This window comes from Ammospiza nelsoni, chromosome 6 (assembly GCF_027579445.1).
Source record: "Ammospiza nelsoni isolate bAmmNel1 chromosome 6, bAmmNel1.pri, whole genome shotgun sequence".
Taxonomy (NCBI): domain Eukaryota; kingdom Metazoa; phylum Chordata; class Aves; order Passeriformes; family Passerellidae; genus Ammospiza; species Ammospiza nelsoni.
The window spans coordinates 43,800,873-43,827,499 of NC_080638.1; the positions used below are offsets into that span (position 1 = coordinate 43,800,873).

A 26,627-nucleotide genomic window follows, 5' to 3' on the forward strand; every position below is an offset into this window, starting at 1 on the left:
CAGAGTCACAGTATGGTGCTGGGGAAGTTGCTAACTTAATTTTTTCTTCTGAATTAGGCATTTCTTGTGTTCCAGTCTCTTACTTGAGATCTAGAACTTGGATGGAAACAGTATTGAGCCCTTAAAAGCAGGAATGAAGTCAGCACCAGCTATGCTTTGAATGTGAAAGGTTCCATTAGGTTCTAAGCTCACTGTGTATGCAGAATTTGCAATCTGAGACTGTGTATTCAAAACCAGTGGACATTTTGATTCAATTTCCCTATTCCTGAGCTCAGCATTTGTGAAATGAGCTTATCACCTGAGAAAGGTGTTGTCCAAAGTAATTAGTTTTTGCAAAACAGTCCAGTGCTTTGCTGAGTGGCACCACAGAAAGCCCATGTGGAAATAAATTACTCTTGAGAGCAGGATTAGTGATGTGCAGAAGGGCCACAAATGGAGCAATGAAGAAAAAACATAGGATCAAGTAATGACACCTTCAACAGGCATCATTCTTCTTGTGCAAGGAGCGAAGGAAAGGTCATGTCAAAAAACACTAGCATGTGATCATGTCATTAGAGGCTGTGTAGAAACATGCAGAGACATCCCAGCCTCCACCAGTGGTGTGGTTTTTCCCTCACTGCCTCAGCTTGGCTCTCCTTTGATTGGAGTAATCAATGCTTCCTTTCTATGTACACTCTGGCAGTAAATTCCTTTGGAATAGTTTGATACCATGCATTTTACAAATATAAAATATACCTATGTAGTAAACAATTTCTTTGTATAGCCATGGATTTTGGAACAGGATTTTTGTATATTTTCAGGGTTATGCATTCAGTGTAGAATATAACCAAGTGCTCTGCTGCTGTGCTGAATAGGCCCAGAGCTGCTCAGAGTGTGCTAGTATTTTTGTACACCACTTGCAGTGGGGAGATCAGGTCTTCTGCAGCAGCTTTAGAGCAGGAGAATGGAGTCTCCTATTCTGCTACATAGCTGGGTATTCTGCATGAGTCTGACTAAATTATTAAGTGGCAAACCCTATTTTCCTGTAAATGATGAGGGATTTACAAAACTTTTGAAAACTTGGCTGAATATAAGAAAATATTTGTTTATGCCAGTGTTTGTAACTGTGATGAAATTTGTTAATAGGACGAATTAACAAGCATACGGAAAATGAGATGTCACTGGTATTGCATAATCTTGTCTGGCCACTTTCCCAGGACAAGTAGAGTTTTACCTAAATGTCTGGCACAATTGACAAAAAAAAAGTGCCAATCCCATATCTTTCTTAGCAGTAAACCTTCTCATTGCTAGCACGCTGCAAATTGTATTTAGTATGTGACTTACTGTAAATGTGTAGCCCTTGCTTTGAGGCCATCAGGGAGGTGAATTCTGTGTGGGCTACTGGGATCACACTGGCCAGGGGTTCTTGTAGCTGCTTTTGCAAGGGAACTTCTCAGGTTAAGCTACTTGTAAGTTTTTTGTAATTTAGTCATACCAGCTGGATATGACCTCAGATTTTCTCTCAGGTCTAAGCACTGACAGAGGAGTGCCCCAACATTTCCTGCTCTTCAGAAGGTCAGGCATATTTGGTCGGGTTAATTCTGAGAAGATGCGAAAATAGTATTTTTTTCACAGCTCCTTTTAGAGCAGAAGTGCCAAAAGGCCTGTCGTCACCATTTCCAGCTAGACTGCAACCTCCTGCCTTTTAAGGTTTGTGGGAGAAACAGTTATTTTTCTCAAGAAGCGCTGAACCAGTGTAAAAGCTTTTAATCCTATCCAAAATGAACAAGCCAGCTTATCTTCTGGTATCCCCTTTGTGACCGTGGTCACAGGGGTTTTCAGGTGAAGGGAGAGATGAGAATGTTGACTCAATTTCAGAAGGCTTGACTTATTATTTTATGATATATATATTATACTATAACTATACTAAAAAGAAAATAAGGGAAAAGTTTTCCTCAGAAGCTAGCTAAGAATAGAAAAGAATGAATAACAACGATTGTGTCTCGGACAGAGTGTCCAAGCTATCTGGTCTGTGGTTAGCCATTAATTGTAAACATTCAAGATGGCCCAATCACAGACAAAACCTGATGCATTCCACAGCAGCAGATAACCATTGTTGACATCTTGTTTCTGAGGGCCCAGCTTCTCAGAAGGGAGAAAAATCCCAAGAAAAGATTGTTCACAAAAGATGTCTGCAACACCCCTTCAATGTGCCAGCCATTAAACTATACATGAATATCTACATAAAAACAAACCCTGCAAGCAATGGCTGACCCTGGGCAGTGGGGTTACTTTACCTTTTACATTACTTGATCTTGGTGGTGTTCAGGTTGGTGCTCTTGAGCGTGTTTCTCTGTGTGTGCAGGGCTTCAGGCAGCAGTGTGGGGCATCATACATGGCTGTAAGCTGTGCGAAGCCTCTGGGCACATACATCATTTTCAAGGCAGCAGGAATGGTCATTCTTTTTGCCAGGCTTTACTGTGGGAGCTTGGATGAGCCTTCCCCTTCGGAGCTCCTGTTATCCTGCTGCACAGGGAATATTCAGCACTCAGTGCAGCCATTCTGCAGCTGCCTGGCACAGCACCAAGCTTGCAAGAGGGCACAAGAGAAAGCATAACCCTGTTTAAAACTACTCAAACTCATCAGGAGACTCTGGTATTGCAGAAGAGGAGAGGTAACACTGCTTCATAGTTCATCCTTATGCAAATAAGGTGCCAGCCAGCAATAATAAAAAGGAACTTTGCTGAAATTGAGAAATGCTGTAAGCAGCAAGGTAAAGAAATGGGGTTATGCATGTGCTCCTCTTGCTCCCAGTCCCAGTGCAGCCCATGAAACAGGGAGACAAGGAAGGAAGACAGAAAAGGGAAAGAGGCAAGTGGTCACAGGAGAAAGGAGACCAATGAAATAAGTCAGATTTCTGTGAAGATGATCAGTTTTAGGAAAGCTGAGACAAGGCAAGGAAGAGCAACGTTGCCTACCCAAATTTACCTAGATGAGGAGGCTGGTTACTAGCACTGGGGCCACACAACAACTGCACTTTAGATTTTCATTTTCTCAATCCAAAGGCAAATAAATGCATATTTAAATGATCACAGCAATTAACCACTGCTCCATTGTAGTAATGCTCTGTCACATCTGCCTAGCAAACACCTCTGCAGAGCAGAGATTTTGAAATGTTCACTGATCAAGAGTTCTCTTGTTTTTTAAATGTGAGATGCTTTTTATTGCTAGTGCATAATTTAATTTGAGGCCACTGGTGGCTGATGTGTATCTTAGAATCTGAGCTCCTGCAGGCATACAGTGTCATTGAATCTGCTCATTTAATTTTTATGAAACACAATTTTTTATTTACTACAGATGAAAGCATGAAAACAGCCCCCCACTCCCCAGTTTCCCTCTCCCTTTACCCACATACAAAAAGAAAAGGCAAATAAAAGGAACAGTACAATATTAAAAAAAAAAAAAAAAAAGTTTAAAATCCCTCTTGTTGCACCTGAGGGGCCAGCTCTGAGATTCAGATTTCAGAGGATGGTAATTTTACTAGTCTGAGCTTCTAGATTCTGCCTGGAATGGAAAGGCCCACATTCCTTCTTGGGAAAGAGCAGACTGTGGCAGATGGTGAAATAGTAAAATTAATTTTGTGAGACTTCATTTTTTCAGTGTAGAAGGTGTGTCTTGATTTGGGTGGTGGAAGGAGGCTGAGAATGGGGCAGGTTGCAGTGGAGTCCCATGCAGGATTGCAGCTTGCAGAGGGCTCCTTTGCAAGTATCCAAGGTTACCCTTCTGTGATGTCAGGTGTCCTAAATTTGGTGTCTGACTCTGCTCTTGTATGTTAAGTTATAGCATTCCTATAGGTTATATGTGTTTTCTGTGTTCTTGTGATGTATTTGTAATCTTGTAATTGGAGCATAATTTTTCTTTTTAAATGCCATTGCATTTTGGCACCACACATCTCAGTTGACAGTGGTGCAGGATACTGTAATGTATTAACAGAGGTCTGCTCCTACTGCTGCAAAGTAGCACCATTTTGCAGCATGTTTTGTTGAACAGGATGTGATCATTTCTTTGAGCCTTATATTTGGCTGCAGAACCAAAGGGGATGCTTCTCCTGACATTGTTCTGGTAAGACCAGAAATGCAGTCAGAGCTTTTTATCGGAGAACATCAGAAATGAGCCAGACTGAGGAGGTAGGAGAGACCTTTGGGATGATAAAGTGACCACAGTTGGTTGTACTAAAAGGGAAGTAGCTGATTCATTAAGGCCACTAAACACAGTTCTCTGCAGTTCTTCCTAATGCTCAGTGTGTGCACTAGCCAGTGCTGCCTGCCCATAACAACTGGCCGTTGACCACCCGTCCTTCTCAGTGTGCTCTATCTACCAGTCATATCTAGATGTGCACCACTGTGGAAGCTTGAGCTGTTCCCACTCATCCCTTTCAAATGAGATTGTCCTGTCTGCCCTGTCTGTGCCAGGAGTAGTGTTTTGTCTCAGCACTGCCCTTTCCATGGTGGTGCTGCAGTCACTGGGGTCAGAGTTCTTGGGGGCTAGTCACTGCTCACATTCATGCTAACAGAAAAGAAGCAAAGCAACAAATATGCTCCAAATGCATTAAAAAAAAAAAAAAAGAAGAGGGAACATGTATGTTCTGTCACAGAAAGGCCTTTCAGGTTTGCTCATGCTCCTGTCAGAAGAGTTTTTAACTCTGTATTTATATATGTGTTTACCCTTCTTTCTGGCTTCCATATGCATAGATGTGCCCTTGCACTATTGGTACATGGTACTCCAGAAAAATACTGAAAGCTCTCTGGGTCCCTACAGCTGGCTGACCCTTGGAATAGTGAAAGGCAGTGGTCTGAGAGAGTGTGCCTTTTTTAATTGAAAAGAAAAAGAAAAAAGAGCAATCTATTTTAGATGTGGGAGAGAAAAACATTTAGAAAGCTTTTCACAAGGCTCTTCTGTGACATTTAGGCTCATTTATACTAGTTAAAAAAGAATTTGGCACCTTCCCACCTCACTTATCAGGCTTGGAATAGAAAAAGCATCTAAAAAGACAAGATTACTTGATATGTTGCTTTGTTTTGTTCACATGAAGTGTTGTGCCTGTTGATGTTGGCTGGGTTCTATTAGAGCTCACAAAGGGCCTTGACAGAGGAGTCATATTCAGTCAGGTTCAGGGCTTGCTTTCTAATGAGGAAGGATAATTATCGTGCCAATCTCTGATCGCTTTTTTACAAGGCACGTTTAATCTGAGGGAAGATAGGAGCATCTTTTGTCTCATATGGATTTGAGAGCAGGGCTAGCAGGTGTAACAGAGTAATTACCCTGAAGGATTTGTTCATTATTTCCCAGAAAGAGGAGAAAGTCTTTGTGTCACTGTCTTTCCTGCCTTCCCTGCTCTTGAGTTCAACTCAGACAGTTTGATCATGGTGGCCCCACTTCTCCAAGCACTTTTGCTCAAAAACACTCTTGACAAGCATTTATTATTGGATTTGACAGCCAAGTAGTCTCCCTGCCCTTGCCCCTTTCTCTTAGAAAATTTGCAGTGTGTTTTGATGGGAAGCTGATAATGTGCAGTGTGCTCTGAGGGCCCTGCTCCCTTGGCTACAGAGATGTGTGGCCATGGTTGTATGCTTGCATGCACTTATGTACATTATAAATAATCTCCATAGATGTGCATGCTACCTCTCTGGGTTCATGTCATAAGTGTCTTTTCTTTGAAACCACTCAGGTGCCCATTCCAGGGGAGTACATAATGAGTATATACTCAGTGAGATGTTTACTTTTATATGACTCAGTGCACTCATGTTTACAAATTTATGTATGGCTTCTGATTATATGGGAACACTAAGGCTACAGGGCCAACTGTAACTTCTGTCTTGAGAATTCTTCTGTGTCTTTTTCTTAGCTGTAACACAAATTTATGGAATTCCTGGTTTTGCATGCTTTTTTGTAACGTGGATTATCTCCCTGATCGTGTTTACCAGTTGGTCCCACAGTCAACACCAGAGGGCTTGACTCTAGTTTGGCAATAAATGGGTCTGGATAGCACTGTATAAATTGATTTTGCCTCAGGGAAAAAGTAAAACAGAACTAGATTGTGAAATACTGCGATTTTAGGGAATTGAACCTTCCTTTTAGGACAAGGTTTTTGGATTCTCAAGCAACCTGGTCAGATACAGAAGCTTGGAAACAGCTCTAGCAAGTGTTTAAAGTGTAATTTCAGTAAGATTTAATTTATTTTGTCTTTCACTTTGCAGTCAGTTCTTTCATAACATCTCAGTGGTTTTTGTTTCCAGCATGACATAGGTTTCTGCAGTGGGGGATCACTTTGAATGTGAAGACAACTGGTGGGACAGTTGTGCTTTGGATGCTGGGGAAGTGGGTTTTGCATGGAAAAGTTGGCAGGATTCACTTTCTGGCTTTAGCTATGAACATTGCCAACTCATTGCAGCAAATGGAGAGTACAAATCTCACAAACTTGCCATTTTATACTTGCAGCTTATCATTACATTGGTTTATAGGTGCTTCAAGATACTGTTCTTGTATAATATTAGGTCAAGACCAGAATATCTCGATCCCATTGGAATCTGAAGGCAGGAACTGAAAAGGCAGTTTTTCTTGGATTGTAGCAAAGTCCAGCAATGTGGAAGAGAAACATTCTGACCTCTTTTGATTCATTCACACCGTCCCCTGCAGCATAAAATTTCTCTAAACACAGGATGAAACACTAAAATTGCACTATTGGCTCTAAGGGGAAAAAGCTGTGAGTAAATCTGAATGATCCAAATCCCAATGTCCAGCTGCTGAAACAACTGTTAAAACAGGTGTGTCTAATTTTAGCTTTTGAAACAGCTGGCTAAAGTGTTGGCTGTGTTTCAGTATCTTTTGCTTAAAGAGAAGGCAGGTGGTATTCTCTGAACAAGCTGCTATTGAATTAGAGAGACCTGTTAATATTAGTGAGTCAACTTAATTCTCTCAACCTGCTAACAAGAGCAGTTTGGAAGGGGCCGGAGAAGAATGACAGGGTACCTTGAATAAACCAAAAGGGAAAGGGCTTGTGGTGTGTTTGTTCTAGCAACAGCAATTTAATCAGTTTAGGAGCATCTGTGCTGCCCATCACTTTGCTGGCTGTTAGCCTTCCTTTTGCCTGGGTGACCTGAGGCGTGTATGTGCTAGCTGTATTTTTTGAATGAAAGCATACTCCACTGAAGTAAAGGTTACACATGAACATGAATAGATTGGCATGTGTGTGAGAGAGAACGTTAAAAAAGCCAACAACAACCCTGCTTGGAGTAATTTGGGGTTTTTGTTGAAAAATCAAGCATTCAAAATTGAGGCAAGCTGGAAATCCGTGTATCATTTTCCCCCTTCTGCATTTCTTTCAGTCTTTTAATCATATCAAGATCAGGGTCATATTCTTGTAGACTCCCTATTTGTTTGTGAGCCAGAAAGAATCATTAAGTGAAACATATTTGTATAGACAGAAAATTCTCTAGTTTGTGAAGCCTCTGTTTTAGCTGCTATAAAAATTTTCTGAATAATAAAGAGGAAAGTGGAGTTTTGTAATTAAAGAATCCAATACTCCACTTGTTTCCCTGGCTCAGCAGCAGCATTCTAGAATGATGCATTCTTCCTAAACAGTTATGAGTATGTTACAGATGTGAGGGCAGAAATAATGGATTGTTATCAGTGTATACTTTTACATTGGTGGTTTCTTTATGTCCCTGGGAACAACAGCTGGGAAAGCTGGTCACTATATGAAGTGGACTGTGAATCCCTCTCGGAAAAAAAAATACAAAACCTTGCTGGAAAGAAGTAGGGGGAAGAGAGAAGATATTTTGAGAATGAGGCATTTTGTCATGTTCTTTAGCAGCATCTGTTTGTGCCAAGGAAGGTATAGCTCCTCCAGATGTCAGCTATTTAGAGACACACACCAGAAGTTCTGTGGACAACAAATGATTGAATCCCACCAGGATGCTTTTCTTGGCGAGAGAAGAAATGGGAGTGAGTGGGTGAGCCTCTGTGTGTTACTGTGCAGGGTGGGATGGGCCATTACAAATATGGGAGATAAGGAGAAAAATGAAGATGGATGGTGGTAAAAATACCTGCTAAATGCCAGCTGTCCCATTTGGATAGAGTGGGATTTTTGCCTGGTTGTCTCAGTGCTTTGTCTAGTGTGATTTTAACCCTATTTTACCATGATTTATGTAACCTTAGCTATGATAAGCTCTGTATAAACATCTGGATATGTATTATTTTCAGCCTGTAACTAGTGGCCTGAGAAAACTCAATAATGAGAGTGATTTGCTGCAGTACAGCTTGCTGGGAAAAAAAAAAAAAAAACCCAAAAAGCTAAAAACAAACAACAAACAAAACACAAATTATTAGATCATCCTTTGTTGAAAACAGAAGTTTTTTACAGCTTTATTCCTTAGATGAAAATTTTGTTAAAAGTATTTTACAGCTCAGCATTCTTTCTGGGGATGGGTCAAAGGGTTTCAAAGAACCCACAAATAATTAGACAGTTTGGGGCTTCCCTCAGAGGCCACCCGTTTCCCTGACAGAAGTTGGAAATGTGCTGTTCTACTGGTTTTGAAATTTACGCCTGTGTAGTATTTTCTTCTCTCCTCTAACTTCATTAGATAATTGATTTCTCTTTCCAGTGCAAGCTTTGTTCAGTGTTTGGCTCTGATACAGAAGCAATGTTTGCAGTGTGGAAGAGCAGCATCCTACCTTTTGGGGTCTAGCTGGTCTAGGTCCTGCTGCCAGTGCCAGATGAAATCTCCCATTTCTAGAGGAGAATAATGCTTGATCAAAGGGGAATAGAATTACTCAGTTTTGAAGGATTCCTTCTGGACCATTCTGTACAAGTGTGGAAATGCAGTGTTATTTCTGTCTGCTCTTATGGGGAAACCATGCTTCTACAATCCCTCTGTTTGACCACCACCCTTTGGTTGCCTGGACAGCAGCCACCACATTTGACAGGAGCATTAAAGCCCCAGAGATACTGAATTCCTCCAAAACCTGTTCCCCATCCCTGCTGAGGTGTAAGGGCTGGCCCACTAGCAGGCAGGCTTGCAACTCTGAACCTGCATCCACACTGACTACCCCTTCTCAGCCAAAGCAAGACATGAGAAGGAAAAGAAATGAAAGGTGTTACAGTGGAGTAAGGAAATAGGACAAAAACCAGAGCACATCAGAGGAGAGAGTGTGAGAGAATGCAGGGGGAACCAAAGGTCATGTGGTGGCATTGTGGTGAACAGGGGAGGGCACACACAACACAACAAAAGGGAATCATAAAGCCTCATTTCCTAATCAGCTATTTCTGCAGTTCTGCTGCTTGTAGAACAAACATTTTTTAGGTAACCAGGAATATCAGATGCCCTTGTTTTATCTGCCTGCTGCAACGTTTCTGGTGATAACACCTAGTGTAGGGGCTGGTAGTGGGTAAGTAGTGTCTCAGTGCAAGAAAATGTGTTATACAGAGCACCTGTATATCTGCTTGTTCTGTTGATCACATACTGCTTTCTGTCTCTTTGGGGTTTTTTTGGTAGCTTGGGCTGTCACAAAATAGCTACCTTCAGATTTCTGTGCAGGAGGAGATCAGAATGCAGAGATAAAGACAGCAACAAAATGATTCACAGTTAGTCATCCTGAAGACCACTCACATTTGTTTCACCCTCATATACCCACCATACTTCTGCCAGTACCCTGGACGAGTCAGTGGCAGACTGTGTTGCCATCCTGAGTGCTCACTTTAGGTGACTAATAAAATGGCAAGGTGGGGTGAAATGTGGCATCTAATTAAAACTATGCAGACCTAATTATAACTTAAGGAGTTACTTGAGAGATATATTGGTTCAGGGTGCAGATGGCTTTTGTCTGACCAATTCAAAATTCAGATGGAAGAAGTAAAGAAGTGTGGTTCTTCAAGTGAGTTCCCTCTACAAGGTTATGCCAGGCATTTTACTATTTTCCTTTTTTTTTCTTTTTTGTTTCTTCTGTAGCTGTCCTGGGCTGATGGGCTGGGGAGGAGATAAAGAGGCTACAGAGGAGAGAGCAGAGCAGAAATGTGTGTGCTCTTGTGCATGCACATGTGTTTGTATGCATCTAAGTGTAACCCCTGCATTGCTGATTTTATTTTTTTCCTTGGCCCTTTACAATGAGTAGCTGGATTTTTTATTTGCTCTGTCCAATAGATTGTACATCCATGTTGGTAGCAGTTCATGCCTAATCTGTTGTATACAGCCTCTCATTGAGGGAGTTTGCTACTCCTTCCCTTTGTTTCCATATCCCAATTTGTATGGCTGCCTGGTCCTTAAGGTCCTTGTACTCCTGGTAACTGTACTTGCTCTGGTAGTGTTTGCAGCTCCAGTGGGATTTTGTTGTGTGAGGTGCCTTGCCTCCCATTTTGCTCAAAGACTATAGTGCTGGGTAAAGGGAAGTGTTCAGTTTGAGGAACTTGGCTTTTTGCATCCATGTGAATACTATGAAGACTCTGAATTACATGTGAGTTGGAGGATATGACAAGTCAAGGAGACCGCTGGGGCCTCAGGAGACCTGCAGTTCTGGGGAAGCTTGTGTAGGTGGAGTTTGAGACCCTGGGGAGTGACAGGAGAGGGAGGTGCATCACAAAGAGAGAGATGTTTTTAAAGCAGTTCGTGCTCCTTATTCTCACTATTGTGCTTTTGTTGAACCTCTCTGCTGGAGACCAAGTATCTCAGTAAGGTCCCTGATGAGTTGCTGCAAATGGACCCAGAGTGTATTCTGCTTCCATCTCTTTGATTTGTTTGTGTGGGTGCATTGCATGCCTTGAAGCCAGGGCCTGTCCTTGGAAGTATTACATATATCAGCAGGGAACAGGTAGCTGATGCTGTATAACTACTCATCTCAGCATAATACTGCAGTGACCGAAGCTGCACTTTCTGAAAGTTGCAAAAGCTTTTAAAAATCTCAGTGCAAAAGGCCTAGGAGCCTCTGGACCAGGGCTTAGTGGTATTTTCCATTAAAAAATATATAATTCCGTTACAAAATATATAACTGGGAGTAGCTAGCAGGGTGCTAATATGAGCTCTCCTGTGCAAGAGGGGCAAACACCTTATAGGGAATGTAAAAAGGAGTATCATCAATAAGATACATGAAATAATTATTCTTGTGTATGCAGTGCTCATAAGACTTTATCTGAAGGACTGCATCCAGTCTGGGACATTGCACTTCAAGAAAAATGTGGATACTTTGAAAAAGTCTCCAGGAAACCAGCAATCATGAGCAGAGTCTAAACCCTATAGATTTCTAAGGAACAATAGAGCAAATGTCCTAGTCTAGGGAGGAGGGACATAGCAGAAGTCTTCAAATAGTATCTGTAAAGAGGAAGGAAATAATCTTTCTTGGATGACAGAGAAGAAATAACACCTCAATAATGCAACTGAAAATGTGTGTGTACTGTATGTTGGGGAATTAGAGATTGCTAGGAAGGGAACATATAGAACACTAGTAAATCAGGCCAGTTTTGAACTTTAAACCAAAATTTAACTAAACTCATTGAATAGAAACACACTTAATGCCAGTGGTTAATTCTCGAATGTTATCATTAATTATTGCTTTATATATAAAACTACAGAACTGGTGTTCTTTAATATTTATGTCCTAAATTAACTGTGACTATACAGTGCCACAGAGCTGATTCTCTACACTTTGCACTGACAGCTACAGTTCTTGATTGCTTTAGCTGCAGAAGAAGTGAGAAGTAGAGAAGGATGAGAGAAGTTGGAAGTGATGCTGGCTTGTCATCTTCCATATCCAATTACCCTTTATGTGCTTGATTCTTTAATGCTATTTTGATCTCCCAAAAATGGGATCTTCAACTGCCAACAGTGCTGCTTCTCCTGTTCTTTTTCCCCCAGACGTGCTTCTTGTGTGTTAGCAGGATGCCTGTCTGTTTGCATCCCTTATGCTTATCTTGTCCTTTGTAGCAACTTTTTGTTGCCTGGAGGCCTCCTATGAGCAAATAACTATGTCTTGTTTGCCTGTTTGGTGGTCATGTTGCTCATATACTTAGTGAGATGCCTATATATACTATCAGAGTGTTGCAATATATTATCTACTGCTGTTAGTTGCAATATTTTAGTATGTTTATACCTGGGCAGAAGGAAAGCTAAGATTAATTATATCCTGAATAATGCGTTTCTAGTTCATACATGTCACACATGACTTCTTTGACTATGGCAAATCTTGAGAAGGAGGGGAAAAAATATATTCACGAAGTTGCTGGTATATATTGCTTCCAGAGATTTGATTCTTCATCATTGCACTTGGGACATCAGCAAGAGTGTTGTAGGCAAAGTTTATACTGCATTGGTGGAGAGAGAGACAATATAACCTCTTCAGGTCTGTCTGGTCTGTTATGAGCCTAGTTACCTGGAGGGGAAAAGTTCATTTCCACTGTGGCTGAGAGCAATTGGACTGTATACTTGTACTACCTGTGCAGGTCATGTAGCACAGGCACCACCTGTAATAACAGCTGTCCCCTTTGGGCATGGGGAAGGCCATCTAACAGCTTCTTGTTTGTTACAACCTAGCTGGTAAGTAATTTGACTCAGACCATGCAGAACGGGCTCCTTCAGGGTTAAAAGCAGAAGAGTTGTTCCCCACAGCATCTTCTTTTGTCCTTCAAATTTTTAGCTTTGGCTGCTCTGACCTTCTTTTTCTTTTCATCTCCTGCATTCTGACAAGGTATACATCTTAGGAAATTACACCTACCAGCAGCTCCCACACAAGGAGGCTTGGCTGCTGGAATCAGTTTGCTCTTTGTCAGGTGGTGAGACACTCAGAGCATTGAAAGGTTTTCCCCCTATATCTTTCTTTGCTTTTAATTCTTTTATTCTTTTTTTTTTTTTTTTTTTTTTTTTTTTTTGGTGGCTGGATGACCACAGCAAACAGCAGTCACCTGGAAGTTATTGCTGTGAGTTGAACAGGTGATTACAGGCAAAAGCCAGACAAAAATGATAGATGGAAGAGAGAAGGGAAGCAGAGGGGAGCCTGTGCACAGTGCATATTAGAGAACTCACTTTTCATTAGCACAGAAGTGAGTTTAAAGGAGCAACAGTATTTCCAGCTTTTTCTTTCTGTGTCAGACAAGATTTCTTTGAGTGCAAAAGGAAAAATAAGTCTTCTTTCTGCTTTCATGGGTAAAATTAAAATGGTTCCCTATTTATCTCAGCAGATATTTTAGCTCCATCTATTCTCTATGCCTTTCTACTTTAGTATTTCAGCTGATATTTAAATTTTAGAACTCAGAACTCTTAAAAATAATTTCCCAGCTAAGTGTTCCACACTAAGAATTTGTAACATAGATGTTAGTTCTGCAGTATTAATATTTGCCCTGGTGTATAAGGCGCGGCTTGCAGACCTTCCAGATCTAGATCTGCAGAATAGATACAGACAAAATTACAGTGGGCAACATCTGTGATGTGCTGGTGCATCTAACCCCCTGCTGCTGTAAGAGTCACTGAAGGCAGGGGATCACAGCAGTGTGTTATCCCAGGCAGGGCTCACACTAGGCTGGAAACAGGCTGTTCCCCTTCACCTGAGACTTGCCAACACTGATTCCAAACATAAGAAGGTACACCTATTTTTTTTGTTTCCATAAACGTAGTAGCCATATGGATCTATAGTATCAGTTGCTAGGGGTTAGGCTAGAGATGTATTTTGCTCAACATAAAATCAGGGTAAATCACAGATGTGTAAGAGGGGGCTGTTATCAATGATGGAAACCAGTTCTACAGGTCACTACCATTTTATACTGATACACTTAGTGAAACTTAGGTAGTAGAAGTGTGAATACTGTGAAAGAAAGATCAGAAAATTAAACTGTTAAGCTCTTTTTCTTCATTGGTAATTTAGTAATTATATAAGGTCAAACACTGGGCAACTCTGATTTTTTCAAACTTGGCTAGTCTTTTAGTTTCTAGAATCTTTCTGAGCCTGAACAAACCTTTGATAAAAAGTCACATTGCTGAAAGGGATACAAGAAGTCCAAGCAGGTTCTGTTTCTCTGCCTGACAAGCTTTGAGCAGCTGCCATTGAGCCCAGCTTTTACTGAGAGTAAGAGATAGATGCAGTTCCAACCTTCCTGGAGGAAAAAGCTCTGCAGCCACAGAAGATCAGTTGTCTCTTGTGAGATCAGAGTCTGCCTGTGAGCACATGGCTGAAGAGCAGACTAGAGCCTGCTTAGCCCACTTTGATGAAGTACCCCAGAGGCAGGAACTAAAGTGTTGGTGAGACAGAAGGGAAGATGGTTTGTACCTGAATAACAGAACCTCCTTATGATGATTGAAATAAACTAAACTTGAGCATCCTTTATTTAACACAAATCCCATTCATAATTGCTGATTTGCTGGAGATCGGAGGTGTGAGAAGGATTTTGTCCTCATTTTTGAGGCAGCTTTGGGAGAGAGGATGCTTGCTGGTGCTTTGTGCGGGTGGTGAGGGGTATCTCTGCAGCACTTTCTGTGAAGGAGAATTCCCAGGGATGAGGGAGTGAAGAGCTCCCATGCTCAGGACTGAAAGCATGGGACAGACACTCCCGTGTCAAGGCACTATTGCCAGTGCCTTCCATTCTCATGGGTTTGCAGACTAGCAGACTTTGGCCAAGAAAAGGTACTGTTTGCTCATGAAGCTATTCTGACATATGTTGGCTCGTGCCTTTCCAGCAAGTCTGCAATCTCTCCAGGGAAGGGACTCTCAGCTTGTGTTAGTTTGCATAGTGCTGAGTACAGTGGATCAGCCTTGGCACATTAGCCAGCAAACAGGCAATTTTAACATGTTATTGTCAATTTGCATTAGCAAATCCTGACATTGCCTCTTTCCCAATTATAGTTGATTAATGCTTATCAAAAAGAGACATGTTGCTGTACTTGTGTGGCCATGCACTTGTTCTTGCTTATTTCCACCAACATAGGACTCTGAGTGTGTCAGAAAGTCTGAACTTTATGAGATTTTTGGCCCTTAAATTGGATGTTTGATAGAACTGAATTTGTGTCTCAGTGGTTACCATTGCTTTTGGCTAACTTACTGCTAGCCCAGACTACCTGGTTGTAATCAACTTGCATTTTTCTTCTCACAAATGAACACCAAGGGTCAGATTTCCCTTCACTGATGTCAATCTACTGGCTGTGTTGAGTTTATTCACCCTGACATAAATGAGAACAAAACTAGGCTCTAAAGCTTCTATATTAGTTGCTTTTGGCAATCTGTGGTCCCTTGGAGCTGAGCAGAAAAGAGAATACCTGACCTTTGTTACTGGTAACATGTAAGACATATGCTTCAACTTTTGCAGGTAACTGGACTTAGTGGTTTTTAAAGGAAAGCACAGAAGCCCTGAGAAAAGGTTGCTCCTTTTTCTTTTCTTTTTTCTTTTTTTTTTTTTTTTGCCAGATACGGAATAAAGCTGAGAGCTACAGAGACTGCAGCAACTTGGTTGTATGCAAAAAAGTACTGCACACAAGGAAAGTACTGCATAACAGCAGCTGTGTGCCCTGCTCTCAGCCCTGTCCTGGCGCAACCCTCCCCTTTCGCTCTGGATGAGCAAACACTGATAATTTTTTGGTGCTGCTGGGTCCTGCCTCTTGAGGCTGCCTGCAGAGAGACAGTGATGACAAGGACAGTGGGGCACCAGGGACTAGTCTCAGAGCAGTTAATTCTGCAAGCAGTGCTGAGGAATTTACCAGATTTTTGGTCATTGCTGTTGTCAGCAGAATTTGAAATAGCTTGCTAAAGACAAAGGTGTCTATATGCCAGTCCTAAGCTCTCTGCAGCATGCAATTCCCTCTGGTTTATTTTAGTTTAGTTTATTTAAAACTGTATTTTAACATCATATGTATGACATATTTTCACCCTCCTTGTTTTTGTAAAAGTACATTAAAAAAAATAATGGAACTGTTTTGAACCTTGAGAGAAGCAGTTCAGTCTGGCAAAAGCTTCTGGGTGACAGGCTGTTCTAGCTGACCTTATTCTCTTAACCTTATTATATACCAAAGCACTGACTAACACTGTACCTTGTTAGCCTCTACTGGTGGAGGCAAAGCTGTCCTCTCTCTGGCAGGCACCCTGCCCTGATAAATGCTAATCAACTTTCCCCATTGGATCCAGTTTAAAATATCTGTGATTTTACAGCAGCACTGATTTTTCAGTTCTGAGTGCAACAAAATATTTAACAGCTAAGATTTAATAGGAAACATAGAGAAAGTTGTACTTGCTCCTTTAAATAAGGCAGAGTACAAACCCTTACTGGGCTTGAAGATGACTGGGTCTCTTTCTGGGATTCTAAAACTCAGAAACAATTGTTTTATTATTTCTCATTTCTGCAGATTATATTGGCCCTCTGCTCTTTTAGTGAAAGAAACAGCTGTGTAGGAAAAAGACATATTTGTAGGGCACAACATATCATGGAAACCATTATCTTTTAAGGGGTTCCATCTTTGTTCTGAAGGGACAAGAGCATTTAGAAAGACTATGTTTACCCAGATCAAATAAACTAATATGAATACAACAAAGCCAGCCTCTTCTGAAGTAAATCTAATGGGAATAATGTTGAAATCTCACTTCTGACTATAAACTTCCCCTTGCCACCCAAGAGGAAGACTGCAATTGAAATGTGCCCTTTTCCTGCAGTGGTGCTGCTAAATAAATTAGTCACCTGTGAACTACAGGGCAGTAAATACATCCACTGACATCTCATAAAGCAAGGCAAAGTGAAGTTCCAGTACTTTATGGTGTCACCAGAATCCTGTGATGTATTTATAGCTAGCTTCACAGGTTTTGCCTTTTTTCATTATTTATTTTTATGGTGTACTCCTACAGTTTGGTTTTCTTGGCCCTTCTCATTTTTGCCTAAGGCAGTTTAACCACTGGTTTCCAACAAAGGAAGGTTGGTAGGCAGAATGTAGAGCACATCCCCATCAGAGGGCCAATACACAGCCACTCTATTTCTCCTGTTCATGGACTATCCAGGCATTTTCTGTCTCTGGCCAGGGCAGTCTGAAGTGATGCTCACCTTTGTATATCCTACCAGCACTTAAGCTGGTACCTCTCTATGTGGGGAAGGATTGGTGGCAGACTGAATGAGGAAAAGGAGCAGTGATTTGTTTTTGAGCTTGGTAATTTATTGGCCATTGAGGGCTCTGCCTCCCACAACAACCCAAGATGTAAGTGGGCAGCATGAACAGAGGATTGTGTGTGGAGAAGAGGATGTGGCCTGTTGGACTGTTAAAGGGGAATTAAAAGCTGAAGGATGCTACCACAGTTTAGTCAGAGAAACAACCTCTTCTGTTTTCTTCTCTTTCAGTAACAGGACAGGGGCAAGGAGTGTATCCATGCAGTTCCCCTGCTCTTATCTCTAGAATTGCACTTTCTAAAACATTTATATTTTCCACACAAAGTGATGAATTTTCCACCCCCGCCTCCTGGAAAAGCAGCACTGAGTCCTCAGTGTTTAAACCTGTAGCACCTGTAGCCCCTTTGACTGATCCTGTAATGTGTGACACGTTCTGTCCTTTTTGTAATGCTGTAGCCAGAGAAAACAGAAAGTAAGATGATGGGAGGCAGATCTTTGTTGCATTGCTTATAATTATCTGGTCTGAAACTCACTCAGATTTCTTTTATTTTACAAATCAGCTACTCAGTGATGTGTATTTAATACCTGTCCTTTCCCTCTTCCCCTAAATCAGGCTCCCTACAGCTTAACTACACAATAAATTATTCAGAGTACTTTGTTTGTGGACTGTGTGAAAATTAGGACTTATGTGATGAGGGATTCAAGGGTGCTGACTCATGGGTCAGCAGCCCTTCAAGGTGTGATGACAGGTTACATTCCCCCCTTCCCCCAAGTACATATTTATGTATGTGATATCCCACCACACGTATGGCAGCAACCTCAGTTTCCTCAACAAAACTCAAGGCCAGGAAAAGTTGTTTTGCACAGATAAAACTGCTCTGTGCCCTCTGTGTGGCACTGCAAACTTGCCATCCAGGAGGCACCTGCACTGCAGGGTACTCAGTCCTGTCACCACCTGGGTGTCCCATTGTCAGGAAAGCTGATATTCACGTTTTAAGGCCAGCACATGGCCACCAAATCAGTCAAATAGTTTATAAAACAGCATGTAGTGCTTGGGAGGGAGAATCTCAGTGTCTGTTCAGTTCCCATGTCTATCAGTCACTCACTGGCTCAACATGACTGAGCCTCTGTTTCCTTATCTACAGAATGGCAAAGCAATACCTAAAGCTGTTGAACGGCTTCATTAATAAAAGATTTTAAAGCACTCTGAGATTCTTAGGTGGCAGATGGGAGATAAATGTGAAGATAATATTCTTGCTTTTCAAAATCACTGATTAAACTCAGCAAAACAGCAAAGCATTTCTGGAGGCTTTAGCCCCTGATTTAGATCACTTATACTATAAGTTACTAGAAAATAAATTACAAGCATATCAGACTCAATTAATAGTATTAGGTGTGCAACTCAGGCTGATCATTAGAAGTTACTGACATGTACCAAATTGAGATCAATGACAGCAAACAGAGCTCCTCAGTGTTAGGGAATAGTCGAGTCAAACAGCAGCTTTCAGAGGCGCATGCCTGCACACCTACAAACACGGCTCTAGATGGGAAAACAAAAAACTTACAGTCATAAACAATTTATTCGTTTGTATGAATAAATGAAAGGGAAGGAGGCAGTGCAGTGCGAGGTGAGTCCTGGGGCTGGCTGGCTCCTTTTCTAAAGCTCCTTATTGACTCCCTGAGTGATCATAAGTGTAAGTCACTTCACTCCTGGTGCTTGCCTTTCCCACTGTGGCTGGGGATTTTTGCCATGCAAATTGATAGGCAGTAAATTACTAGATAAAGGTACTGCATTTTTTTATTAATTTATGGGCTGCAAACTCCGGTTGCATTCCTCACTCTCCGAGGATTAAGTACAAATACTACTGCTTGGACTACACCTATTGTTGCAGGAGCCTTAAAAAAAAAAAAAAATCGGTAAGAGCCGCAGGGAGTTTTAAAGAGCGCGATCGTTCCTGGTTCTTCGTTTGCTCCTGAGCAGGTGCGGCCGCAGGACGAGCCCTGGGACAGGCGGCGCGGCGGGACGGTGGCACTTCAGCGCTTCAGCGCATCCATTCCCGCGCCGCGGCCGAGGGCTCCCCGCGCCGGCTGCCCTCGGGGTCCAGCGGGACAGCGGCACGGGAGGAGGACGCGGTGGGCGCGTTTGCCCGGGGCCGCTCGGGGCTCCGCTGGGTGCCAGGCTCCGCTGGGTGCCGGGCTCCGTTCCCGTGCGGCGGCTCCGGAGCCGGGTCCGGCAGCGCTGCGCAGAGGGACTGGCTGGCTCCGGGGAGAGGCGGGGCCGGGGGCGCGCGGGACCGCACGAGCGCATGAATGGCGGGGGCGGTGCCGCGCCCCGGCCCCGCCTCTCCCCGGAGCCAGCCAGTCCCTCTGCGCAGCGCTGCCGCCGCTCCCATTGGCTCGCCGGCGCCGAGACATTTGCATGCGGCTCGCCCATTGGCGGAGCCGCTTCCCCGGCCGCCCCGGCTGCGCTTCACCTGCGCCGCCGAGTTGGCCGCACTTGGCGCCGGCCGCCCGCCCGCAGCCAGCCCCGGCTCCGCTCGCTCCGCGCCCGCACCGCACCGCCCGCCCCGCCGCTCCAGCCCGCTCCAACCCGCCCGGGAGGACCTGGCGATGCGCTCTACGGCCTCGCAGGGTTAATCGGCTTGAGCCCTCGGTCGCCTGAATTCGGTGGAAGGAGGATGATAATCTAGATTGCTATGTGTGTGTGTGTGTGTGCGCGCGTGTGCGTGTCCTAGCAGTTCTGCATTGCAACACTTGCTAGTGGAGAAGCAAGAGAAACCCCCCGGAATTTGGATTAAAAAAAAAAATCAAAAATTTACCTGGGTCCCCTGGCTTATTTCTTCTTTTTCGTTTTTAATAGTCCCTCTCAGCAAAGTGAGAGACAGGAATCGCATGCAGGGAAAAGTCCTCAAGGACCCCGTGCTCCTGGAGGAACCTGAACAGGACCCTCGTGCGGACATGTGCGGCTTTCCTGCGCACTCCTGGAGGCTCGGTACGGCCGCGGGGTTCCTGCCACAGTAGATCCAGCCCTGGGAAACGGCGCGTCTTATTCGTCTCTGTGTGGTTACTAACCTTCCCCCTCCCTCCCCTTCCCCGCTAGCACTCGCTCTCTCGCACACACAGTCTCTTTTCTTCTTGAGCACACACGCACACCCCTAGAGCCTCGGAAGCGACTCCTTTCTGCTAGCATGGGTCCCCTGGCATCATGAACGTTATTCTCTCTCCCTGGCTGGAATTCAGACTGCCCGTCTGTAGGTGTCTTGTGCCTTGACCATGCACCTGAGAATAGACCCCAGCATTTGCCCGGGACGCCGCCCCGCCTGGACCCTGTGGATGTGCTCCCTCTTTTGGGGATGTATCGTCAGCTCTGTGTGGAGTTCCTCTAACGTGGCTTCTTCTGCCTCCTCTTCCTCGTCTGTTTCTCAGGCTCAGTATGAGCATCACTTCCACGGCAGCAAGCACCACTCTGTGCCTATCTCTATCTACCGCTCCCCTGTCTCCCTCCGAGGAGGACACGGTGGGTTCCCGCTCTTGTTTCTTTCTAACCTTTTTGCAGAGCAGTTGGAGCAGCAGAGGGGGAGCAGGGACGATGGCTGTGTCTCCGGGGGAGGGGGGTCCTCCCTGCCCCTCATATTTCTGCCCCCTCTCCATTAACCCCCCACTCCTCCCCTGCCCCCGAGCCGAGCCTAGGGCTGAGGACGCACCCTTCCAGAGGCGCCTTCCTGGGCCGCTGTGCTCCAGGAGGGTAGGGCCCGGGACGGGCTCGGGTCGCTCCGTGGCAGCGCCGAGCAGCTCGTGACGGTGGAAGGGCATCCGCTGCTGTCCCGCTGGGATCCTGCCACGGGGAAGCAGTAACTCCCTGGCTTGCAGCGGCTGGCATGGTCATTGCAGCAGCGCAGCTTCCCCGCCGGCCACCCTGGTTTCCCGGTCGGCCGGCTGCGGGAGGGCCAGCCGGAGCTTGGGGAATTGCCGCCGCTCCTCCCCTGCCTGCGCGCTCGCAGCGTTCCTGGGTGAGGAGAGGAAGGGGCGTACAAAGGAAAAGGCGAGGTCTCGTTCCTGCTCCTGGCTTCCTGCTTGGTATCTGGTACTGTCTTCCTGGGAAACCCTGGGGCAGGAAATAATAAGGAGTAGGTTTTCACTCTGGTAGCAAGGGAGAAGGGGAAGAGAGTGTCTAAAGAGATGCCGAGAGAGTGAGAGGGCCAGCGTCGTGCCCCTGAATTGCTGAGCAATGCTCAGCGGCTGGACGAACACAGCCTCTTAACCAGCTCTCTCAAGTCTTCCTACCCTGACAGGAGTTGGCCTAGGCCTGTCAGGCATGGGGGCTTTTCCTCATCTCCACCTTCTCCTGTCTGCTGTCCTTTTCCCTTAGCTCCTGTTTTCAGTCAAATCAGCTGGGAGAGGCCGGCAGGCCAAGGCCTGGGCCTTTCCCTGCAGGGCTGCAGGTCAGGGTCAGGTCTGGCCTTCCATCATAGGAGTATTCACCTAGAGATTCACATTGGTGCAGGGCAAGAAGAGGAAGAACCAGTATCAGAAATGAAGCATAGGCACGCTTTGAAGGAGAGGGAAGGGAAGGAAGGAAGAGCCCTGGCACAGTTGGTGCCACATGACATGGCTGCAGCAGAGACTATGGGGATATGCTGGCAGGGCTGTGTCAGGGTTACCAGGATATTGAAACCTGGAGCACTGGAGGACAGATAAGTGCTCAGACGACCAGCAGAGCAGTCTGAAGGGTTCAAATGGCACAGCGATGAATGGAGCTCCAGTGAGATATCTAGGTACGTTGGCAGAGCTGTGGAAGAGGCTTGGTATTGCAGGTCTGAGGCAAGGAGCGCTGGAGGGGGAAAGGGCTCAGGAACACAGCCAGGAGGCAGATGCTGCAGGTCACAGCTGAGCACCAGCGGAGCAGGGCTGTGCTAGCAGGAGGTGCCCTGGCAGAGCTGCTGGAGGGCGTTGGGATAGGGTGACAGGGAGCTCTGCAAGGTAGGTCATGATGCTGTGGCAGTGCGGGAGGGGGAGCCCAGGGCACTGCAGAACAGCACCGTGCTGCAGAGGCCAGGGCTCAGGACTGAAGTGGCACTGGGTGCAGTAGGTTGAGTGGGAGGTGTTCAGCCATTTCTGCATACACAAGTGGCACTATCCTTTCAGCCTATCAAACTCCCACTTCTGCTCCAAAGTTCAAATCCATCCTAAAATGCAAGAGAAACATTCAGGCCCCACATGGGAAGGGACTCAATGCCATGCCAGACATTGAGACCATCTGTTAAGTACCACCCATGTGAAACTCAGTTATGGGTTATTAATCACTAACAGCAGGAGCCCTGTTATTTGTAGCAATGCTCGAGGACCATGTGAGAGAGTCCCTGTTGTGCTAAAACAAGAAATATGAGGGATCAGCCAGTCACTGCCCAAAAAGGTTTTCAACCCCCCAGCTTTTGTAGCTTAGTTCTGTGATGAAAGGGGATAGCAAAGTCTGGCTTGTAGGTCACTTGTGAAGAAAGGAGAGAAGGATGTCACAAAATGTGATAGTGTTTGGCTGTGCTGTTAAAGTCAGGCAGTAGTCTGTGTGAAAGTCTACAGTGTGTTTCGTGGTCAAGAAATGATAGCTCTTTTCTCCTTGATGGCATTTCCATCTGCCCTGAAAGTCAAGCAAAGCCTCATTTAAGAGTCAGGATCAAAAGCAGTTATCAGCTTCAGTGAGAAACAGGCATTTTTTTGGTGTCCCCATTGCAGAAAGGAATCAAGGGAAATAGAGAATTCAGGGAGCTGAGGTTAATGCATAAGTCAATGTTAGTGGTTTGGTTTTTTGTGGGATTTTTTTTTTTCTTTCCTCATCATGCCTTGTAGCAAAGCTATCATAAAAACCTCCTTTGGCCACGAATACGAGGGTGAATGAGGTGGGCAGATTGAGAGAGGAAGAAGAGACCACAAAGACAGCTGGTCTTGGAAACATGCATGGTTTATTTTTGTGTGTTCTTTCACTGTTGCACAACAGAGACCCTTGGAACTTGGATCTGTAACAGCGTTGAGGAGTCAGATTCCAAAGAGGCTGTGCACTCCCTGTGTTTCCTGGGATTTTGATAATTTGTTTTTTCTCTAGAGAAATAAATTCATTCTGATTGCTGCCCTGCTTAGTGACTACATTAATACTGGTTTTGGAAGGAATCATATCAGGATCATTGCCACCCTGCTGTGTTGTCTTCCAGCCCCACAGTGCTGACCACTGGGACTCAGTCTTGTATTTAAAAATATTTTCCTTTTTTCCTCCTACATCCCAGTGGATTTCAATCTGTTTGAAGAAGCAAATTAATATCTAGCACAGAGGAAAAATAAATGTCTCATGAGCAGTGAGCACTTGTTTGGAGCCTGTGTCTTAGTGCTCCTTTAAAATCAGTGGAGACCTTCTTGTGGCTTACCTTGAGCAGGACCGGACCCAGATCTGGCAGTCACTGCTGTGCTGGTGTTACAGGAGTTAATTCTGAAATCACCCAGCTGGTGCTTTATGGTAGTTGGGCTGCAACCTGCAAGTGCAAAACTTCGCACAGCACATCTTCTCAAGGAGAAAGTCTTTCTAACAGATTTACCTCCTTCTCAGCTGAGGAGTGAGCCTGGCCAGGCAGGGAACTTCAGCAAGTTAGAACAAATCTTTTTTCCATGTGAGGACCTTCCTAGACTAGCAGAATGTTTATCCCTGAATAATAGGGAGGGAAACCCTTGATTCCTTTTTGTTTCACTAGGGGCTTGTGAAACAGAGGGAGGAACAAAGTTGGGGCAGTGTTTATTGAAAGTTCACATGTGCTGAATCCTCCTGTCTCCCCTGGGCTGTTCACCGCCGTGCTGGGTCAGCTGCTTTACCGGAGCCTGCAGCAGTGACTTCACAGCCCTTCTTTCCAATCCTCGTGGCCTCAGCTGATGAATAATGAGTGCCTCTGGTTGACAGATAAAATGAAGGGATTTTGTGTCTGTTTGGTCTTAGTGATGAATTAATTAATTTACTTTCTCTTTTCCTCCTCTGGCTGTTTGTTCTCTGGCTGTCCTTAATGGCTGTGGAGCAGAGGTGCTCGGAGGTGATGTGTGATGCCTTGGTTGCCCCTGGCTGCAGGGACTGCTCTGCAGCTGTGGGAGCAGTGCTGGGCACAGGATAGTTTCTCTTCATTTTCACTTTGTGGAGCCTAGGCTAGCCTGGGCTGTTGCACTAGTCTTAGGAAAAAGTGTAAGTCAGTTGTGAGGACTTGGTAGTGAGCAATCACCAGATCTTGTGGGTATAACTGTCAGGCCTGAATCAATTCTTAGACATTCTGTTAATTATATGAAACATTTCCTTCTCTTATGTGTTTTTTAAAATTAGCAAACGAGAGTGAATGCTTGGACAAATCAAGAGAGTGTTTCCATAAGATAGGCAGGTATTCTGCCAAGCAGTGTCAAAGATTGCCACGCACAGCTCTAGCAGTGCACCCTTTTTTAGAATACATATGTCCTTGCTGCTCATCCAGTGTGACCTGTTCCTCATCTCAAGATTGTATGTTCTTGCAATCCTGCCTTTTCCTTATGAGAGGAAACAGATTCCCCATCCTTGGCACTGCCCATTCTCCAGTACAAAGCAGGACCTTTCCCATTCCTCCTTCACCAGGAGATTATTTTGAGCCAAGATTGGTAGTTTTTAAAAAATGGAAAAAAATCGCTCTGTGCAAAGCAGTCAGCGATCCAGCAAAATTAACTTCACTCAGAGCTGAAATTAAGGTTGCAATTAAGTTCTGCAAAGGTGAAATGCTAGTAGTCTGTCTACTTTCTGTGGCTTGCCTTTGTTCTCCTATCAACAATGAAGCCTAATTTTTGGCAAAGACTAGTGCTTGTGTATGCCTGAATGTTTACATTCCTTTCCAAGGAGATGTTAACAATGATTAATTATTTTTAAAGAAAGTCTTCTTAAATTATCTCAAGCTGGCTATCCAGAAATCAAAGCATCCAAACTGACTCACTTGGAGTTTTAAGTGATCATAGCTGGGCTTTTCCCTCCCTGTGCTGACTCTGTAGCTCTTCTGAGAAAGCACAGTTTCCGTAGTTGAATACAGAAAAAATCTGGTATGTACAAAGGCTGTTTCCTCAAAATGAGCTTGCTATTTGAGTTATCCTTTGCATGCTTTTCTGTGAAACAATTTCTGATCAGGTGCTTTGACTTCTCATTCTGTGCACTGTATTAACTGTTCTCAATTTGGGATAGTTGGCATTGATCTCCAAAACTAATGGTAAAGTCTGTTCACCTGGTACTTGTTTTTAGGAGATCCCAATGATTTTATGGTTGTTGGACCCTGTTAGTCTTATTTAATAAATGTCTCTGTACTCTTTGAAACGTTGCTCAGACCTATTCTGTTGAAGGTATAGTTTCTTAAAACATGTAAAAAAGCTGCCTCTAAAAGCAATGTTGTGCTTGCCCAGTATCTCATAGCACATTTTGCAAAAGGGACAATGCTAGTCCTAGTCAGAATTAGATCAGGGCTTTCTTCCTCCTTGTATTTCCTTTGCAATTTAGACTGGAGAGAGGTTTCTTTTCTTTATTGTTTCTGCTTTTGGATAATACAGCCCTGACTTTTCAAGGAACTGCCACATTTTTCTGTAGAGGTGACTACATTTCAAAGACAGACGAAAGATCCTGCTGTATGCTTTGTATAGGTATTGATGTTGTAAAGAATATATGGTTATGTGACATCAGCTATGCAGTCACAATAATGCAGAACGACAATGTTACCTTTTATAATGTTTCTACATTTAAAAATATATGAGTTTTTTTCCTAATAATACTGGCTAGTTTTTCTTGTTTTCTTTTTCTTTCTCTTCTTTTGCCATGGCATGAAAATATGTGCTTGAACAGTATTATGACAGCCACTGGATTATTATTTACTGTGCTGCTGGGAGCTCCAAATTCCTTACACATCTCACTAGAAGAAGGAAAATGCACCTAGGTCATGTTATGTGGCAATACTGACAAGAACGTAATAGTCTCCAGCTGGTGATGGTTTCCCATACAGGAGGTAACCAAATAAAGAGCTGGAGCTTCCTGGTGCAAGGAGTAGTTTTGAAGTTTTGTCTGGGAAGTGCAAAGGACGACCATTCTTCTGTTTTTTTTCTTTTCTATGTATGTGCTGTGCCTTAACAAGACCAGCTCTCTGTGTAGTTGCCCAGGATGACAGTCCTGTGCTGATTGGCTGCCTTATTTTGGGCATTGGTTGGTTGGTTTTCTTGTTTGTTTTTGCCCTCGCTGTCCTGGTGGTCTTTGATAACTATGGAAGGTCATTTGTACTAGCAAAAAAAAAAGAAAGAAAAAAAGTTTTCATGTCTTACGTGTAACCTCTGTACACCAAGACACACCAGACGACGTGCAGTTGTCCGATGGATCTGATTTGTTGTAGGACCTTGGCAAGACATTACTTTACTTTCTGACTTGTTTTCCTCATCTGCGAAATTAAGAGAAAACTATTTTTTCATCTAGGTGAGATGAGCAGTTCTGGTGCATCTGTGTGCTTTGAGATCCCTGGCAGGG

The 26,627-nt window shown here is 44.0% G+C and overlaps 1 protein-coding gene across 2 annotated transcripts in view; it reads left to right on the plus strand.

Annotated features, from left to right (window-relative positions):
• Positions 1 to 26,627, plus strand: part of NRXN3 (neurexin 3) — a 703,958-nt gene that overhangs the window by 330,664 nt on the left and 346,667 nt on the right. The window contains exon 1 of one of the 2 annotated variants that reach the window (XM_059474031.1): positions 19,948 to 20,609. The exons of the other annotated variant lie outside the window; for it this stretch is intronic. Coding sequence (XP_059330014.1) covers positions 20,366 to 20,609 — 244 coding nt within the window. The 5' untranslated portion in view covers positions 19,948 to 20,365. Of the gene's footprint in view, positions 1 to 19,947; positions 20,610 to 26,627 lie in introns of those variants that run through there. 2 annotated transcript variants of the gene reach the window in all.